We start from the raw sequence: 20,739 nt of genomic DNA on the forward strand, positions 1-20,739 counted from the left end.
TGTGAGTTCTGACCATAGAAGTACTAATAAATTATTAGCCGACTTCAGGAATTACGATACAATATTTTACATGCTTTATTTCAAATCTACTGAGGTGCTATGAAGTTTGATGAGTTCTGCTGATCTTCAGATTATGGCAGCTTTCATGAACTGTAAGAGAAACAAAATAAATACACAAATAATGTCAAATTGAATATGGAGAGTTTCTGTAAAATAGCTCTACGGAGGCAAAATGCAACTTTATTAAATTCCTTTTTTTCCCCTTAGTTGTTTTATGACATTAATGTAATACCCAGCAAAGACCAGCAGATGTCACAATTTGAAATCTTTTGCAAATAGATTTAACGCAAATTTCTTAAATTAACTTAAAAGCTAATTTAAGCCAATTAAATTAGGACATTGATTCCTTCATCAATATCCTTCATCAAAAATAACTTTGATGAAGAAATGACTGATCTCCAATCATCATATTTGAAATCTGTAAGATTGTAAATATTAGTTGGTAAAATCTATCCAGAGATTTTCCAAAAAAACAAAACAAAACAAAACAAAAAACAAAACAAAAAAACGAAAGAAAAAACTCACCTGGTTGAATGAGAAGCTTGCAACCCTGCAGTCACATGAGAGATTCAGCAGATGAGCCTGGAAGCGATCTGAGAAAAGAAGTAACAATCAAAAATTAATTCATAATCTTCACTGTGTAAACTGATTGTTAATGACATGTACCCTACTGTTGCATAGAAAATGATGGAAGACGAACATCAGAAGCACCTTCATGCATACAAAAGCCAAAACATAAAAAATACCAAGTGTTGCAACAGAGAAGATTTTAAAGGTTTTTATGAAAGTACCTTTAAGGATTTTAAGTTTTGTCAGGGCTGCAACATAACTGTCATAGTTAACTCCACCATGGGAGCCGTATTCAAGCCAAAGTGCTCTGAAGGTTGCCTCATCTAAATTGAAATCTGCAAGGTAGAGAGCAGGAATTAGTGAAATAAAAACAACTGCAAATTTGAAAAATATGCAAAAAACGTGGATGTTTGTTGTGGAAAAAAAATCCTAATTTGTGTAGGTACTTACTTAAAGAAAAATGGCCAATAAAAGCCTACTGGCATTTATTACAAATGCCAGTAGGCTCACATTAAAATGTTACATTTGACACTGGAGGTGTAACAGCACAGCTAGAAATATATTTCCATTCCTGATATCTGTGTTGCACCAATGTCAGGAATTTATTTATTTATTGCTGCAATTTTTTCACGTGTTATTAATAAAAAACATAACATACCATGGGAAGCAACCACCTTTTTCATTTGGGTTTGTGTGACAGCAGATGGACCCCTGCTCTCATAGTTTCCCACATATTCTCTCCTGATTGCAGCCACATAGTGCTCCAGTTTGAAAAACTCTACCACATCCAGGTCTCCAGTTTTATCTGCCTGAAAGTGTCAGTTAAAGAACAGGAAAAACTTGTCATGTTCAAGACTGTGATGAAGATCATTTGGTGAGGGTCTTACATGGATTTTCTCCTGGTTATGTCACCTTAGCTTGTCTAGTCAGTACAAAAACACAAAATGATTTAACACAATCTTTAGCAGAAACAGAATCTGTTCTGAAGAGGCCATCTGCCATGACATACTGGAGGTTTGAGAAGACAGAGCATATACACTAAAAAGACAGAAGACCTGATGTGGAAGTACTTTCTATAGTAATACCAAGTAAAAGGTGAATAGCAGGAGAAGGACACATTTAACTGTTGGCAGCGTTGCCTCAGCTTCTGCCCTCTTCGAGAAACTATCACAGCTAAACTACAGTGGATTTGAATATAGTAGCTTAAAACACTCACAAGTCTCTGCATTTAATTTTATAGAGGACCAAACATGGGTGCTTCAAATGTATCATCCTTTTAATTGCAAATGGCATCAAAAAGAGAACTTAAGGTAATTACATCCTAACATAAATCTGTTTGTGGGAGAAAAAAAATCCTATGTAAAATCAATCTGCAAAGTTTTTTGATAACTGGAAATAATCAGTTTTTCCAATAAACCTAGAACGATACTATGAAGAAGTATTCTTTTTGGTAGATGACTGAATTTAATCTGTGATATTACCCACCTATCCTACTGCCATTTCTCCAATATTGGTTGCAAGTAAGAGGTCCAAGACAGAAATCCTGACATTCCTATCAACAGAGTCACTACCCAGCACATTTTGGAACATCCTAAGGCGCACCAAGGCCAGACGGAAGATATTGTACCTATAGTGAGTTCTGGATCTGCTCTAAGTGGAATAACCCTCACAAAACAACCAAAGGGAGGCATTCAGCAGGCCTCTGATCAGAAATCCAATTCAGCTGAATCCTTTCGATGAAGTGGAGCAGCAGTTCTAAGCTCTCCCACATGATGGCGCTCATTACTTTTTTCCCGAGGTGGAACACAGCCACCAGAATGACAGAACAAAGCAATGACTGCTCTCAATCCTTCTAACCATTGTCAATCAGTTTGATGTATGACTCCAATAATACCAAAAGAAAATAAACATTTATGCAAAAAAAAAAAAAGTAAAAATGTTTAAATAATTCAAAAGGATACATCCATCAGTACCAACAGCAGGTGTGCAGTCTTGAGAGTAAGAGCTGTTTTAAACAATGGGGAGAAACATTAGTAACATATTCCTATTCTGTTTATGCAATGTTGTTAAACTGTGAATATAAACTTACATTCGCCGCGGACTGTGTAGCCACCACTATTCAGCTTAGCAAGAACCTCTTTGTCTCTCAGCATCTGAAGGAAAACAAACAATGAACACAGTAATACATGCTGTCATAATTAAAAAAAAATAATAATAAAAAAAGGGTTTGTTTAGATATTCAATCAATTAGAATATGTGTCTGATGAGGCTCATTTGTTAGATTAAAAAGTACCTATTAAAAATAACATCCTAAAAGCTTGTATTAAATAGACTTCACTGAGCCAACATTTCTGCATTAAAATGTTTATTAGTGGTCTGATATAATATTTTCATTTTAAATGTCATGTTTTTATTAATGATCATAGCTAACAGAAACGAAGGCTGTCAAACATTCTTCTGTGCTATTTGTGTTTTAGCTTAAACTTTCACTATGCTTAGGTTGGCAAAAAAAAAGGTACTTAATTTAACTTTTTCTGGTATAAATTCAAGCCCAAACAGTGAGATGTACTTGTAAAAATGTTGCCTGATAGAAGTTGTGTGTTTTAAAAAAAAAAACTCTACAAATTATATTCCTAAATATTGCCTTGTTATAAATACACTTAATCTCAAACTCAGGTAAAAACAGATTAATGCCCAGAGATGCTGTATTTTTGTTTCTTCACAGACAAAATGGTTCAAATTACATTCATAAGGACATTGATCTAAAATACAAACATTATTTCTCTTAGGAAGTTAATGTCGATACAGCAAAACAACTGTGTTCTTAATCCACATTTATAATAGCATTTTTTTTTTTACAGTTTACATCCAAGTAAGTAACAAAGAGGATTATTAAAAACTACCAAGGCGGTCTTACCTCCTTTGTGTTCTCTTCCTAAGGAAGAAAGAGAAATAAAAATTTACATGCAAAATATAAAAATCCATCCTTTAAGTCGTTTTTAATATTTAGTATTTATTTCTTACAGCTATGCATGATTCCTCAGGGAATGCATGACATTGCAGCTCATTTGGCCAGGAGACTCCAAAACTGTTCATGAAACCCTCACAGTTCCTTCTGGCTTTTTCACAGAATGACCTGCAGGGACGCAGGACTTGGCCCTCCACACACTCCGGGGCGTACACCCGGCACAGAAACAGCTGTATGTCCACTGAGCAGACAGTCTGCACAATAGAGCTGAAGAAAGACATCTTCATGACGGCCTCCCGTTGACTTGTGTGGCCTAGAAGATTAGGGACGATGGTCTGGTTGTAGGACAGGCCCTGGCACATGGGTATGGTGATGGCCTCACACATCCTGTCACTGCTTCTCATTCCATACTGCAGATAAAAATACAAGTTGAGTTTTTTTGCGTGCACTCCTGCTTCAATAAGCTGCAACATTTTTCATTTATATTAGATAAAAATATTCCTGTTGTTCTGCCCTGTAGTAATACCAGTATGTATTTATTTCCATGTTTAAGAGAGTTCAAGTAGGCCATCTTATTTGAAATAGGCCATCTTGGATGGGCTATTTGAAATTTTGTAGAAAACCAGCTGGCATACCTGTTCACATGACTCTGTGGTAAACGCTTCACATTTCAGGTTTTCAGGCCAGTTTAAGCCAAACCTGTTCATCAGTGGCTCACAGCCGGATCGAGCCTTCTCACAGAGCGTCCTGCAGGGACTCAGGTCCTTCCCAGACTCACATTTGGGAAGGTAGACAGAGCACAGGAAAGGCTTCAGATGAGCAGAGCATTCAAGCTGCACAAGAGGCGTAAAGTGATCTAGCGCCAGATTTGCCTCGTCCTGAGTTTTGTGGGCAAGCATGTTGGGCAGAAATACTTCTGTATAAGACATGTCTTTGCAGAAAGGAGCAGTCATGGTCTGACATGTTCCATGAACGATAGGAGACTGGAAAAATAAAGAAATATACCAACATCAAGATAATTTTCATTATTTCATTGTAAGCAATGCTTTTTTTGTAGATTCAATGGAAGCAAAGGAATAAATTTCCTATTTATGAAATAATTTCCATAGGAACAAATCTTCCAATGTAAAGATGTCTGTAAATCGTAATGACAGTGAAATGGGAACCTTACCTCTTCGCATGACTCTGTGGTATAGGACTCACACTTTAAGGATTCAGGCCATGGTAAACCAAAGGTGCTCATCAGTCTCCCACAGCCTGAGCGTGCCTTTTCACACAGGGTCCTGCAGGGAGCCTGGGGTCTTCCTAACACACATTTAGGTATGTAGGCTGAGCACAAGAAGGGCTTCAGGTGAGGAGAGCATTCAACCTTTATAAGTGGGAGAAACTGATTAATTGCCAGGCCTGCCTCTTGTTGGGATTTGTGGCCTAGAATGTTGGGCAGAATAGTGTTTGTATAAGACACATCTTCACAAATAGGGACTGTGATTGGCTGACATGTTCCTGGTGGGGCTTGGGTAACAGGGGCAGGTGGACCCTGGAAGCAAAAAAAAAAAAAAAAAAAGAAGAAATCATAAATCATCTATCCATCCATTCCTCCAAGTCCCTCATCTCCATCCTTGGTGATTGGCATTTTTTTTTTTTGCTCAGTTTTTGCATTTTATTTTTATTTTTGTAGCAGAAAACAGGTTTAGATTGCTTCTTATTTTAAAGTAAGCAAATTGTTCAGGTTGTGAGTATCAATGAAAGGATGCCACAACTTTTAAATTTGATTTAGGTAAGGACCTTAACCTTTTCTACAATTAAGAATTGAGCTAAATAATTCCATTGTAGCTCTGACTGTATCGTTGGATAATTTTCCTGTTGGATGATGTTGCCCCCTCTACTGTCTTTTTGCAGATTCTAATGGGGAATTGTATTTTCTGGGTGATTCGCTGAGTTTCTTGTCAAAAGTAGTGTTTAGAGCCTTATACAAAACGTTCCATTTTGGTTTATCCAACTTTACCTTCTACAAGTTTACAAACTACATATTGCAGCTCAAGAGATAAATGCATAACAGATTGCCTGTGAAAAGAGGTTTGAAAAAGGGGGCAATCTGTGTGACTTGCACGCAACCTCAGAGATGCGTTATGCCCGGCTGCCTGGCTTGCCTTCAAACTCAGGTCCAGTGCTTTTTCATTCACACTTTGAGCCCGGTCTCACTTCACTTCCTTGAACGCTGAGAGCTCTGGTCCCACTCAGGCTTGCCAGATGGGGCTGGTTTAAAGCCAGCTATTGGTACTTTGGCTCAGAGAGCGTGTACAGATCATTAGTGTAAGTTAGACTAAAAAATACATTTCTACACTTTGAAGATCTCACAGAGCTTTGTTCAGTCCATCATCTGGAAGTTTACATAGTTTTGCAATAATGACCTGCCATCCTCCAAAAAATAAACAGGAGTAAATTAGGTTATTATGTATTTTCCAGGCACATAGGGCTATTTTATAGCACAATAAAGCAACTATGTTACCTTCTGTTGTTATAAAAATGTTGTATATATGAAACATAACTTAAAAAGAATTTGACTTTGCAAATTGGCAACTTGAAATTGGTCTCTATCTCTGTTGAAGAAACTCTTACTCTTCTGACACTCCGCCTTCAGCACATCATCACAACAATGCTCCTCCATCATGCCATTTATGACTGATCTTAGGAGTACTATAGGAGCTCAACAGATATGCAGTTCCATCAGGTGTTTGTTAATTATTAGTCTGTTGCTGCTAGTCTGGAGAAGCAGAGAAGGTGCTCTGTGATGTGGAAGTTCAGAAGCTTAATAAAGAAATCCCATTTGAGGTATGCAAACATGGGGGAGGAGGGTGCTCTGATGAGATGCGGCTAAATGTGAGATTTTTGATCTGCATGCTAATTTCTACTGCAGATCACCCTAAAAACACCATCCCCAAGGTTAGACACACAGCATCATGCTGTGTGGATGCTTTCATCATATGGGACAAAGAATCTGGTCAGAGTTGATAGGATTGTGAATGGAATTAAATACAGGGAAATCCGGGTAGAAAATCTTTTACAGGCTGCAAAAGACTTGGAACTGGGCCAAAGCCTCACAACCCAGCAGGACAACACCACAGTATAAATAGGAAAGACTGAAGTGCAATCATTTTCAATGCATATTCATGTGCATAGAACTATTAAGAAATCTCTGATATTTACCTGAACACAGTTAGTCAGTGGGAGACTTTCACACCGAAGCGTTGTTGGCCAAGAGAGTCGTTTAGTTCTTAAGATGGGCTCACAATCCTTCTTGACCTTTTCACAAAGAGCCCGGCATGGTTTCACTCGGCTTTCATCTCCTGAACCACATTCAGGCACAACGACGCGACACATTAGGATACTGACATGTGGGGAACAGCCCGTCTGCACAATCTGGCCAATCTGATGGACGCTGAAGCCCTGCACTCCATTTGGATAACGGGTAGTTTTGTATCCCACACTTTGGCAAAAGGTGGTTGTTAGCGGCTTGCAGCTTGAACTGTCATCTTTTCCAGAGTGCACTTGCTGAAAAACATGAATACACAGAACCACTAAGAATAAAAGCTTCATGATTCTCGACAACAGCCCGTATCCCAAAACTTCAACTCAGTCTGCTGCTTTTATTGGGAGGTGGAGAAAGAGTCTACCAATGGAGGTTTTACAAACAAGGTGCTTGTTTAAGACCACAGGTCACGAAACAAAACGATGCTCAACATGCAATAAAAACAAAGCTGTCTCATCGCAGGTGGTCGGTTCTGGGAAACTTCAACCCCACTGACCAAAATCCGTGAATAACGCTCAACATCTGGTTGTGATTGAGATGCTTCTGAGTCACCGCTCTGCAGAAAAAAAATGGGTGGTGAGAGCCAGAGTGCTAAAAGCTGCCACGAGAAAGCTGAAGAAGTTATTTACTGAATTTTTTACAGGGAATAAATTACATCATCTATTTAAGGTAGGTTTCTACACAATTGTCTTCCCAAAATGCCTTTTTCAGGTTCAAATTTCAAACGTAAACCTAAATCTCCTAATTGGATTTAATTACCTGTATTTTCTACAAATCATGAAACAACATGATGCTGACTTTGGCCTCCAATTCAGCATTTTGGTGAAGGGAAAATTTTTTATTCTGTCCTGGCAAGTAAAATCAACTCTACTTTAAAATCAACAACCATTAGGTTTGTAAAATCTGATCAAAACAATCCTCCACTACCTACAAGTGATTTAAAGAACAGATAGTAAATTTTTATACCTTTTATTGTGATTGTAAAGGTTTGAGAACAGAGAAGTTTTAATTCTTTGGCCAGTTTTTAAAGCAACATCCAGATCGTCATAAAAACCAGTCTAAGAATCATCAAATAATTTCATGGATCCCCACAAAATCCAGCTGGTCAATAGTCAAGTCAAATCAATTTAACGATAATGGATCTGAATTTGCATGGTTTGAACATAAATATTTCAGAATAATAAATAAATTCTGTAAAACCAAAAATTTTTTGATTCTCTCTTTTTTCCAGAATGTAAAAAGATAACATTATAAACTTTTGCAAACTTTTCAAGACTGTGTAGAAACCTTGCTTAAAACAATGATCTAAGGTTGACATGATTTCTGTAAGGTGGGAGGATCACAATTGAAAACATCTTTAACAGTAAAGGCTGTTGTTAAAGATGTTTGACTTCATGTTTGACTTGAAGCATGTTAAATAATTTGATAAATGAAAGTCCAACCCCCCAAAAATAAAAAATTGAATAACTGAAAGTTCAAACAATCAAAATCACAACTAAATTTTGAACTATATTTTAGTTATGATTAATGCAACAAACTCACCTCTTCACACGATTCTGTAGTAAAAGATTCACACCTTAAGAAATTGGGCCACTGAAAGTTATATGTACTCAACAATGGAGCACATTCAGACCGTGCCTGTTCACAAAGTGTTCTGCAGGGTGGCTGGGGTTTTGCTGAGACACATTTTGGTGTGTAGACTGAGCAGAGGAATGGCTTCAGGTGAGGAGAGCATTGCACTTTCACAAAGGGTGCAAACTGGTGTATTTCCAGGCCTACTGCAGCTTGGCTTTCATGACCTAGTCTATTTGGCAGAATGGTCTCGTTGTAAGGCAGGCCAAAGCAGAAAGGGACAGTGATTGCCTCACATGTTGCTGGGGGAGATTCAGTCACAGAAGTGTCTTCACCCTGTTAGAACAAAAAAATATGATCATCTTAAAATGCATTGCAGTGTTGGTTGTGATAAAAAAAAAAAAATCAATTTTTGGATTATATCTAAAATAAACTCTAGACAAAGGGGAGTTAGGAACAAGTTGAGGAGCTTGGAATGGGTATTGGCGTGTGGGATGATGGACTTTGCTGGGTGGGGTGTATAGGTGGAAGGAATACTCCTTAACTGCTTTTCTTGACCCCATCTTGTGCAAACATTTTTAGTTATAAAAATTATGACCTTCAGATTAGGTGCCAGGAAGCAAGCGGTGAAATCTTCAACACCCTTATTGCATCAAGAGTTTGGACATAGCCATGCAAAAACCACATTCATAGCAACATTTTACATGAAAACAAATGCCCATGCATGCACCTGGGACAATGATGGGAGTGGCTGGCTGCTGGACATGTGGCACAGTCCTCCCCCCCCCTCTCTCCCCCCATGCCTGATTGCAAAGGACTGGTGATGTGGGGATGGCCTTGGGATATATGGCAGTTTGCAAGGGTTGGGTAGGGATGTTGGTGTGATGTTGCTTGTTCAGGGAGCTGGCCACATCAGTGTGGTGAGTTCTTGACTGTTGACCTCTGTGCTTCTCATGGATATGTTGGGCCAGTTGTGGACTGTAGGGACAACGCCACCAGGTGGGAGAACAGTATGCCCTCCCTCCTTTGGTCCCTCTGAGGTCCAGACATGATGGGGGCTGATGCTTGACCAACAGGTTGGATAGTCTTGCTCTGGCGCAATAGGTGGATGTCTGGCCACCAGGATGACTGGGTTCTAGGTTTGGTCTGCACTGGAGGTGTGGGTGTGTTGCTGAGCTGGAAGATTTAATGCCCTGCATCTCTCAATTCACCTTTCTGGCCAATGGTTATCCTACAGAGGTATCTGGGTAGACATTTGTCTGCAGCTGCTGCAGCCTTCAACAGGAAAGGTCATCTGTTCTTTTTTGTAGTGAGTGTTGCAAGGTTTATAGTATTAATGACCTCACTATTCTAATAACTTTACATCTCCAGGTGATAGATTATGATTGATTTAATCAAATCAGTCATGCAATGATAATACCACCCACACTTGTCTCTACCTAAAGAATAATTTGCCATATTTTTTATGAAGACTTATCAAAGCTATGATGAATGATGGCTTTGTTCCCCTTTCAACACATCTGAGTCAAATGTCTTAATTATATCATCATGTTCTGCAGAGCCCTGACAATAATCAATCTAATTCAGATGAGGAACAGCAATGCATCTAAAAGTTGCTAGGACAGCAACTCCTGAGGAAGACCCCTGGCATAAAGTGATGTCTCACATTTCATGAACCACAAAGTTAAAAAAGGTAAAGAAGTTACTAATCTTGAAAACTCCATTTGTGCCTCCTATGAACTTAAAGTGAAAACTTGATCAACTAACCTGCACACAGTTAGACACGGGTAAAGAGTCACACCGGAGCCTTGACGGCCAGAACAACCACTTTGCTCTTAGAGTAGACTCACAATCCCTCTTGACCTTGTCGCAGAGTGCTCGGCATGGCTTCTTCTGGCTTTCATTTTCTGAACCGCATTCAGGTACAACAACGCGACACAAGACTGTGGCGATATGTGGTGAGCAGGCGGTCTCCACCATCTTGCCAACTTGGTACAGGCTGAACCCTTGGGCCCCGCTTGGGTAGGGAGTAGAAGTATATCCCAAACCTTGACAGAAGCTGGCTGTTACTGGCTTGCAGGTTGTCCTGCCATCTGTCCTGGATTGTGCCTGCTGCAGAAACAGCAGCAAACAGGTAGAGCCCAAAAAGAAATGCATCATGGTTCTCAAACAAAGTCTTGGACTGCTGTAAAGCTTTTGGGTGGGTTGCACTGGCATGTCCTCGCTTTCCAGGAGGTGGAGTACAAAATCAGTAATGCTTTTTTTTCTCTTACAATATGAGCAATGATTTAGGGACACTAGTATAAAATACATCAAAATGATCCTAAAAAATTAAATGGCAGTCATGCTGGCCTCTGAAGTATTCAGTCCAAATGCTCAAGAGAGTTGTGGCATGTAGCACATCTGCTTGTAATAATATGCTTTGTGGATGAAGAAAGAGGTAAAACATTTGTTCCATAAATCAGTATTTCAGCAGAAAAGTAAGGAAGCTTTGGTGTTATGAAAATTAACTTTTTGCTCAGGAGCAGCAAGAGCATTGTGTACATGAGATGGAAGGCAGTTTTCACAAATGGAAACCAAATGTGGTCTTCTTTCTCTCAAAGACCCTTTAATTATTATTAATAAAATACAATCAGAAGTCTTGAATAATATAAAATGTTAATGATGTTTGGAGAATGTGTTTTGCAGGGAAGCACATCTTTGTCATGTGGTAATAGTTAAGTAAGCACGAGAGATGCAGAAGTGAAAGACTTGTTGTTGTTGTTCAGCCTTAAACCTTAAACCAATTCAGAATGTGCATAAAACATTTACACAGTCATGTTAAAATGCCAGGTTTTTCTAATGGATAAAAAAAATGCTTTCTTCTATCTTTAATGTGACATATGTCAAATTATTCAACTAATAAAAAGCATAAGCATTATTTTAATGGAATAAATATAATTTTTTTCATTAGTTTTACTGGAATGAGAAGTATAAAAGCTTTCAGTTTTCAAGACACAAATTGCAGTTGTGGTTTGGCAAGGACCAGATCTTGGTGACCATCTCTTACGCAACAGGAACAATTGTTGTGTCTTCCAAATACTCTCTCAACTGAAACCCACGAAAAGCTTTAGGTGTTTCTAACTAAACTAATATGTGTGAGTTATCTCTTTATGTAAGTGTGTGGTTTTATGTGTTAATTAAGAAGAAAGGGAAAAGCATTATGAACTGATAACTGTACATTCTAATTACAGATTCTAAAATTATTCAAATATAACATCTGTTAACACTGTTTCGAAAACTATTTTTAAAATTGTTTCACAAACTTTTCTGTGTATGTTATTGTAGCTCAGAGGCTCATATTTTTCTGTGTGCTTAGCTTTCCAGATGTCAGTGGGCAACAGTTGGTTGTGATTAAACCTTTTGTTGTGTGTGAGAGCTGTGGGGTAAAAATGGGTTGCAGAAAGTTGGCACAATAAATCAAACTTCAAGGTGGAACATTAACAAAGCAACAGAGAGATTACCAACCGTTTGCACTACAAGTGAGTAAACAAATTGTATCATTTTTTATTTTTAAACCATCCAATCTGTAAACCCCTCCTGTCTGATCATAAATTCAGTTCTTTCTTCAACAAGACGGCCCGTGAGAAGATAGTGGTGGAGTTACTTGATGAAAGAAGGCAGATTTACAGATTGCAAAAGATCCCAAATATTTACTGGTGAATGAATGAATCAAACAATTACAGAAAACTGGAATTTATGCTTTGACGACAAAGCTCTGAGAAAATGCGCACATGCACATACCACTAAATGCTTTAGTGTCGCCAAGGAGCAAGCACTTAAAACAAGGGGGCCCCCATGTGGTCTAAGGGCCATTTGTGGCCTTCTGAAAGATTTTGTTTGGCCTCTGCCAACAATTCAAGAAGAGAGCAACGCTGTCCTTCAAGCACAGGCAGTTGATGCAGACTAACGCTTTGAGATTCCTACAAATTAAACCTTCATGAAAATGTAATAGTGCAACAGAAAGTATTGATAGTTTTATTAGCCTTCTTTTTATATTTAACACATCAAAAGTGTATTAAATGTTCTTTTTTGCTAAATGTAATAGGAACAGGGCTCCCAGGAGGTGGAAATTAGCTGCCTTTCTTTTAATAAGGACATTGCATGCAATAGTTTTCATTTGTTGGATCAACATGATTTACAAATCCCTTTCTCAGAAAAGGTACTACTTAGATGCACGAAAATCACGCATGTTCAGTAAGTTGTTTGGTAGATAAAAATAAAAGCTGTCCATTGAAACGTATTTTTCCATTACTTTCAAAAATGTATTTTTGTGGCCCGTCAAGAGCCTTCAACTTGATTTTTGTCTTCATTGCAAAGAGTTTATACACTGCTGAACCAAGCATATGCTAAACGAAAAAGTCTAGCTATTAAAGTGTTTATCATTCTGTGCTTTTTAATAAATTTCCTGTCACAATAGTCACTCTAGTATTTTTAGAGTGACTAAGTCTGGGACACATGCTTAATTTCCTCTATTATTTTGACAAACTGGAAAGGTGTGAATGGAAAAATACATATTTGGTTCAAGATTTGAACCTTTTTTTTTTTTACTTCAGTCCAAATAAAACCTGGTATTTTCCATAGCTATTTTCAATTCTGAAATTTCAAAAAATAAATTTATTATGTAATTGTGAAGCAAATATCTTTCTATATGGGTTGCAGGAAATTAAATGGAAACTTTGCGTCTATAAACTTCATTGGAAGAAGATTATTTTAATCTGCTACAGGCAGTAAGCAATTTCTGCACATGTGCTTGCACTCAGTGAAGAGGCAGCAAAGATGAACTAAAAGCTGTCTTTTTTTTTTCTTTCCCTGGCAGATGTGCATGTAAGATGTTAAACAGTTCGGATAAATAACTTACTGTGGTTTCCAGTAGCCCACAGTGGTGCAACCATCTGTTAAGAATGCAAGGTGTTTAGATAGTATGCTTTTATTTTACAAGACAAAAATGCCCGAAATGTGAGGCTTCTTAAAAGTTCTTTGAAATAAATTAGGTATCCTGTCATGCTCTGTGTCAGCTGTATTTACCTTTGTGTTTCTTTTAGGGGGACTTTTGTCACACTTCTATCATCTCACATGTGTATTTTATTATCAATCTGCCCTGATAGAATATATGGGATAGACAATTTAGCATTCTTAAAAATACTGTTTGTATGTGTTCATTAATATGCACTGTTCCTAACTAAAATAAAAAATAGAATAAAAAAGAAAAAGAAAATCTAATTTGCACCATAAAGCACAAAATTGATCACATTCAGATTTTTAAGAATTGTTGTAAAATCTGTTTCCTGAGACGTTATGTATTTTACTAGAGTGGATTTTGTGAAAGCCAGAGGACATACATTGCACACACCACATAAAAGTTGCAGCTGCTCTTAATCAACATTAATAACTTCAACTGAGAAAATGAGTCTCATTCTGTTATTATGATGACATGCTGACTCATCTTTAAAAGAGTGAAATCAAAAACCCACAAGATGAAAGAAATTAATTACTCTTAGAATGATGATTAAGTCCATAAGAATTCACACATTTCCTCTCAGGAAATTGGATTTTTTAGTTATTGTCTTAAAGTGCTTGAAATGCAACTGCACATTTGCCAGGCATTTAAGAAAACTGCTCCACACAAACCTTTCAGCACAAAGTTGTGAAATCTACACTCTGTAAATAAGATTAATGAGTCACATAAAACAGGATTGGTCTGGTTCCACTTAAAGCAAAGTTTTATTTCTGCTCTCGGGTTAAGACACAAAACAGAAACAAAGAAAGCATCCATGAAAAAACCCCTGAATACAAAACAAGTGATGTCACAACAGTCATTTCTGTAAACTGAAACTAAACCCTGAGAAAAACTTTGGAAGACCACATGTCAAACACATCTTCACTAAATGGTAGAAAGACTTCATTTAAATAACATACTGCTCTCCCTTACTAATTTTGCTTAGAGAATTTTACACAACTATCTATATCATCTGTTTATTCAAAACTTCATATGGCACACGTGAATATGTGCCATATGAAGTTTACTGCAATCCTTAATGAATACAAGACACTCAATCCATCTCCTGAAACAATCCCTTATCTTCCTGACTTGATATTGCTACAAACAACAGGTTAACAATTAGATGGATTCTGTTTGTTCACACTATCTGGATGGCTTCACAGCAACAAGGACAAAGTTTCTTGGAGAAAAGTTTGGATTAAAAAGAGGAATAAGCTGACTGTCCACACCTGTAGAGATAATAAATGTTATATTCAGTCAGGGGGTTCAGTCACACAAAACTGTAAGAGAAATAGTCCTTCCAGACTATCTAGCAGCTCACCATTTTCCTCCAGATAGATCATCCTGTCAAGCAGCACTAAGGTCTCCACCACAGGAGCTAGCAACAGGCTCAAAGTGAAGTACACCACCACCTTGTTTTGTTGTTTCAACATGGCCTCCACCCGCTCCTGGTCCAGGGGAAAATCAGCAGGAAGGCCGACCCGAGGCAGGCCCAGTCGGGCATATCTACCAGAAACAATGGAAGTCAATAAACAGGTCATAAACTAGGAAACGTTTGAAAAATTCAACAACTCAATTTGTCTACAAACATGTCAGGACAGAAACTTCTAATTCCTCTGTAAGAACTAGTACATAAAAAGATATGAGACCAGAAATCTACATATTTATCTGGTCTTCCTGCCAGTGACCAGTCTAATTATTTACATTAGGAACAGAAGCACTGTGTCTGTGTGAAAGAGCAGGGCTAGCATAAAACAGAGTTTTACTGTTCCGGTTGACCCCCATCTATTCATGGGTCAGTATTCATAGATTCTTCTGTATAACTTAACTCCAATTATTTAGATTAGAAGATACTTGAAAAAAAATTCAGCTTGGAAAGCTGAAACACATGGGTGCATTGTTACTTGACATGCTATTGGCCTGCATTTGCCAAGCAGCCAATCCAGAAGTGCCATTTATTTTCCTTGGAGCTGATTGGATATGCCTCCAAGAGTGGAAATAAGGAAGACATTTTACCTCACTGTTACAAAATATAGCTAACAAACAGTCTACATCACTCAGTTACAGGATCCGCAGTGGAGGGTGTTAAAGTCATTGCGACATGTCATTGGTTACTTTTGGTGTGTTTACTGATTGAGAAAAAAATAATAATTTTTGGAGTTTTGAATGACTGGCCAATGAGTTGAAATATTGGTCGATTACAATCACCAGAAGATTTGTCGCTGCATCTCTAGTCCCAACGATTTTCTTACATTTCCATTTGTAATGTGCTGTCAGTTTAACATAGTTATGACCTGGTGCTATTTGTATTTATAAATTGTACTGTATAATAAATAACTTGCATAAATATGAACTCATTTTCTTCATTTCATGGAATGACAATTAGTATTGTTTTTACTGATGAATCAGACATTTAAGGAAATGCATTCTACTGTATCCTGAACATTTAACAATGAATCTGCAACAAATGAAAAACCTTTATCAGATTGGAGGCTGCAGTGTTCACTCACTCAGTAAAAGGTAACAAGTGGGCTTTCTTTATGGTCTGGATTCCTGCCCGGCGGAGATCCGGTCTCGTGTCCCTGATGAACGTCTCCAGTATCGCTCGGTAACAATGTGTCCTGAGCTGCTCGCTCTCCTCCCCAAGCCGCCGCACATAGTCTTCCACAGCATGACATGCCCCCTCTCGTGCTTTATAGGAGAGCTGGTGCCCAGGCAACCCTCTCACCCAGCAGCTCATTGGGTAGCCAAACTCAAAGTGAAATGACTCGGCGCTAGGTGTGGGTGGAGTCGGAGGTGAGATCAGTCCTGGAGGGGTGGGATTTTCTTTGGTAGTGATTTTCATGTAGCAACACGCCACAGAGGTGATGCCCCGAACTTGAGGGCAGCAGACAAAGTGGCGGAGGAGAGTGGCGCTGAGGTCTCCACATGCGTGCAGACCAGTCAAGACAAAGTCTGGATAGTCCTTCTGACGGCTTTCCTCTGGGTTTATAGCGGCTTCAGAGACATCCTGGATGTCTGAGCAGCAGCTTCCCTCAAAAAAAATCTGTTCACCCTCACTGTTTGAATTGTACGAAGGGCCTTCGGGATGTGGTGTCTGACTTAGATCTGAACGTCTCTTTTTCATGGGTGCAGATGAAGCTTGGGGTACTTCAATGGCATGATGTGCATCTTTCAGCTGCTTGATAAAACCTTCCCATGATGCCCTGGGGTTGACCCAACCAGCCATGTGCCGGGGAATGGAGTGCGCTTCAGGAAGTTGAAAGGAGCAGCTCTGAGACAAAGAGTTTTATTAGTCTGTTGAAAGCAACACACACACACACACACACACACACACACATATATCGTATATATATATATATATATATATATATATATATATATATATATATATATATATATATATATATATATATATATACTGCAATGACCAACAAGGGGGGAAAAAGATGCACATTTTACTGAAAGATTTCCAACAAATCATCCAACATTCAATAACTAAAAATAGTTTAAAACTTTAGGAAGTCATAGAGAATGATTTCACGCAGCTATAGTTAAAATATATAGAGAAATACTTCCAAACAGGACTAACTTTTACAATAACTACATGAAAAACAAAACAACCATGTAGACAAAAAAAAAAATCAAATTTCATTAATTACATTAGCAAATGCCTTATATCAGGAGTGTCCAAAGTGAAGCCCCTGACTTCAACTAAGAATAACACCAATTTGAGGTGTTTGATGTAGATGAAAACTTTTTATTTTAAATTACAGCAAATAGACAAAATACACTGTTGTGAATAATAAGTTGGAACAGTGCATTTTGAGTTTATTTTTGAAAAAAAAAATATTGTTCTCATGGGGAGCTTTGTTCAGTAAAATTTGATTTATACTGTTATAGTTCATGACTTGAAAATTATACTGACCATCATTTGCATCGACCATTTACGAAAATCTGAGAAAATATCACTTGCATAATAATTGGAACCCGGTGTAAAATCTCCTTACAATAGAAAATATAGGCAACAATACAAATTATTTATCTTCAAATATCAACACTTTTTGTATTCTCTTGCAAGAATCACATCTAGTCAGTTACTCTTACTCGAAAGCTGATCTTGCTGCACCCAAATCTGATTTTAATTAATTTATCAAACTTGGCATACAGCAAGTGTTTTCAAAGAAAAAGTGATCTAAAATTTTGATTTATTGCCCCCAAATTGACTCCTTTTTGTTCCAGTTTTCCAATTGATACCTATAAAATTTGCAACATTTCTTTTATAAGGCAAACCTGCAAAATTATTTTTAAGTTTTGGATCTATAGTAGTTCAAACATGCCTTTACAACAAGAAACATTACTATTTTATTTATTAATTTTTTTGGCCCTCAAGTTCATTTGACTTGACAATTTCGCCCCACCTGACAAAAAGTTTGGACACCCCTGACCTATGGGCTGGGACATGTCCATGTTTTAAAGTGAACCTTGTCTCCCCCACGTGGCCAAAAACAGTAACTGCAAGTTTAGTTGAACAGAAGATTAGAGAAGAAATATCCTTTGTTGTCCCACATCGTGGAAATTCAGGTGTTACAGCAGCAAGTTAAGGTAAGTGGGACAATGAAAATATACATAGGTAAAAATGATAAAAATAATAATAGGAGACTGACATTTTAAGCAGTACCAGGAAAATGCTTGAACTTAATCTTGTTTACTACCTAATAAATGTCCTACAATCAATATTAAATATTAAACTTTGTGAGAGAAATGAAAATGAGACGCTAAGAGGTAAGTACTTTTTATCTGACAAACAAGCCTTATCAGAACAAATATATATATATATATATATATATACATATATATTTATTTGACTATATATGTGTGGCAAAACACTAACCTTTTTCCGTTTTTCTTTCTCCAGGGCCCACAGTAACTCCCCATCGTACCTGGAAGCCATAGCAGCCAAGGTGTGATCAGCCTCAATAGCAGTCACGGACAGTCCAAGCCCAAAGGACAGGAAACGGGTGAGGTGACCCTTTATAAAATGTTGGAAAATACACAGCGTTCAGTTTGCGATAATTTGTATCCTAACTAAACCTTGTGTGTTTCATAAAAGAGAGAAATGCACTAGCTACATGTAAAAGCTAGTCCCTATAATGGTGCAAAATAAGGACTGCAGAATTTAATAGAAAGCATTAAAATGCAGATAGTCAATGCACACTAATTATACCTGGCCAGATCCCACATCCACCACTCTCCTGCAGCCTGTCTGGTCACACAGTTGTTTAACAAGCTGTGTAGAAAGAAGGAAAACCCAACAACATCTCAGATAGAAACTGCAATGTGTTGTAAACCAACAGGCAACAGAATTCCCTGTACCATGCCAAGCTTTCGGATCTCATGCTGTTTCTTGGGTTTGACATGCTTCCTGAATATGTGGCCCAGTAAAGAACTCTGACTCTGGTTTTCCAGGAACTCATCAGGCTTCACCGACGCAGCCACTTTGCCTTGGTCAGGCCTGCACTCTCTGGGAAATGCCAGGGCATGAGCAGTGGCACGGAAAGCCAGGAGGGACAGGGGCCACACCGTAGGATATCTGGAATCACAAAGTCTTTACTTGTTATTTAACTCACACTTTATGTCTGAATGTTGCGTTTTAGTTGCCACTTTCACAAAAAAGTAAATGTTTTAAACATAAAAACATGAAAATATAGTTCAATTAAAGCCAAACTTGCCTCATGACTAAAGGACTGAAGATCACCCACATAACAAATGCTGACTGATCACAGACTACAAGATTTATCAAACCAACCAAATTTATCAGAGTATCAAACTATCAAAAAGGCAATAGCTTAGACTAATAAATTTAGCAGTTAAAGGTGGCTAAAGGATATAGTCTAAGAATTTGGATTATTATAATTCTATGCCACCCTCCCCCCCCCAAAAAATGAAGATGCAACAAAAAATTTTTTTGTTTAACAACCACAAGTTAATATAATTTGGGAAGTGTTGACTGTATTTTCTGTTTTTTTCGCATTAAGACGTAACATGCATTTGACATCATGTGTGGATTTTCTAAAGACTGGATATTGGCTGTAACCTAACAAAAAGTCTATTTTCTATTTCAAGAGACAACTTTGCAATGTTTTGGGCTGGACATACATATTTATAAATGATTATGTTCATTCTATTTGGAAAAACATCATGGTTTATTTTATGATATGTACAGCTCAAATTAAAACAGCCTAAAGAAGTTCAATATTCTGTCACTCATTTCAGAAACTTAAATTTTTGTATACATTTATTACACATGGAGTTAAATATGTCAAGCCTTTATGTTATGTAGAACAATCAATAACCTTTATAGGAAAGTTACAGGGGAGGCTTGTCAGCTCTGAACAAGAGTCTGTAGTTTCTGCAATTATTATTATTTTTTTAGTTCATGTCAGAACTGAGAAGACTATTAGTAAGACTACAAATTTTTATATTAAACACCTTAGGTTGAGCCTTAATAAAAATGCAACATTATGATCAGTACCTCCTGTCTTCATGAGAAGCATCCAGCAGCAGTTCTGCAATTTGTGGATATGAAATATCCTGCAGCACAGCCTGCCAGGTGCAGGGTAATGTCTGCCACAGATTTTCAGTGAAGAACTCCTGTGAATTAATCAATCAGTTAACAACTGGGGTTCTTTCCTCAATAAAAAAGGTGATGAATGTGCAATATTGTGTTCGACTGCTATGTTTAAATACATGTATACACACAATAATAAAAGAGTCGGTCAAATGGCTGTACTGAGACAGAAAAGTGGTGAGTCTCCTCGCCAGGTCTCTTTGTTGTTGTGCAGTGAAACTGGCTCTGAACTCCACATCTTGTGCTGCTGACACCGACAGCTGTTCTGACATGAGTCTCCGTAAGCTAATGCTAACATGCGTTAGCGTCTCAAAGCAGTTTAAATTAAAACTACTTTAAATACCAGGAAGGCTAGCAATTCGTCTTCAGATCAAGCTATAGAAACGGCACAAGATATCGTTTAATACAAGAAATACTGACTGATTTTAAAAACTAGCTAGATACTGTTGCTGAACTTTCCAGCGTACATTGGCGATGCGTTCATGAGCTCCTCGCAATTTCTGGCTTCACTGATTTACAAGCTTTTCGCCCCCTGCTTTATTGTTATGCAACTTACAAATCTTTATTGTTATTATTATTATTATTAT

At 37.7% G+C, this 20,739-nt stretch overlaps 2 protein-coding genes across 2 annotated transcripts; both read right to left on the reverse strand.

Annotated features, from left to right (window-relative positions):
* Positions 1-51: 51 nt before the first annotated feature.
* On the reverse strand, positions 52-10,649 carry LOC122830586. The gene is made up of 13 exons (XM_044116024.1): positions 10,248-10,649; positions 8,451-8,816; positions 6,806-7,150; positions 4,770-5,135; positions 4,234-4,581; positions 3,655-4,008; positions 3,548-3,565; positions 2,720-2,783; positions 2,592-2,635; positions 1,289-1,439; positions 852-965; positions 586-653; positions 52-150 (listed from the first exon to the last, which is right to left on the reverse strand). The coding sequence occupies exons 1-13, from the start codon at positions 10,638-10,640 to the stop codon at positions 127-129; spliced, it is 2,655 nt and encodes an 884-aa protein (XP_043971959.1). The 5' UTR covers positions 10,641-10,649; the 3' UTR covers positions 52-126.
* Positions 10,650-14,219: 3,570 nt separating this feature from the next.
* Positions 14,220-20,645, reverse strand: mettl25b (methyltransferase like 25B). The gene is made up of 8 exons (XM_044116025.1): positions 20,284-20,645; positions 20,057-20,175; positions 18,898-19,114; positions 18,749-18,811; positions 18,416-18,553; positions 16,032-16,795; positions 14,843-15,027; positions 14,220-14,750 (listed from the first exon to the last, which is right to left on the reverse strand). Exons 1-8 carry the CDS (start codon positions 20,422-20,424, stop codon positions 14,665-14,667), a joined length of 1,713 nt encoding a protein of 570 aa, XP_043971960.1. The 5' UTR covers positions 20,425-20,645; the 3' UTR covers positions 14,220-14,664.
* Positions 20,646-20,739: the final 94 nt, after the last annotated feature.

Source organism: Gambusia affinis, linkage group LG05, assembly GCF_019740435.1.
Source record: "Gambusia affinis linkage group LG05, SWU_Gaff_1.0, whole genome shotgun sequence".
NCBI classification, from domain to species: domain Eukaryota; kingdom Metazoa; phylum Chordata; class Actinopteri; order Cyprinodontiformes; family Poeciliidae; genus Gambusia; species Gambusia affinis.

Excerpts from the sequence above, each read along its gene's own strand:
- LOC122830586 (XM_044116024.1), bottom strand. The coding sequence starts at position 10,640 with ATGATGCATTTCTTTTTGGGCTCTACCTGTTTGCTGCTGTTTCTGCAG. Across the intron at positions 4,582-4,769 it reads CCACAGAGTCATGCGAAGAG|TCTCCTATCGTTCATGGAAC; the intron begins GTAAGGTTCCCA and ends TTATTTTTCCAG. Across the intron at positions 966-1,288 it reads AAAGGTGGTTGCTTCCCATG|ATTTCAATTTAGATGAGGCA; the intron begins GTATGTTATGTT and ends TCTACCTTGCAG.
- mettl25b (XM_044116025.1), bottom strand. The coding sequence starts at position 20,424 with ATGTCAGAACAGCTGTCGGTGTCAGCAGCACAAGATGTGGAGTTCAGA. Across the intron at positions 16,796-18,415 it reads AGAAAGAAAAACGGAAAAAG|AGCTGCTCCTTTCAACTTCC; the intron begins GTTAGTGTTTTG and ends TCTTTGTCTCAG. Across the intron at positions 15,028-16,031 it reads CACTTGTTACCTTTTACTGA|ATATGCCCGACTGGGCCTGC; the intron begins GTGAGTGAACAC and ends TGTTTCTGGTAG.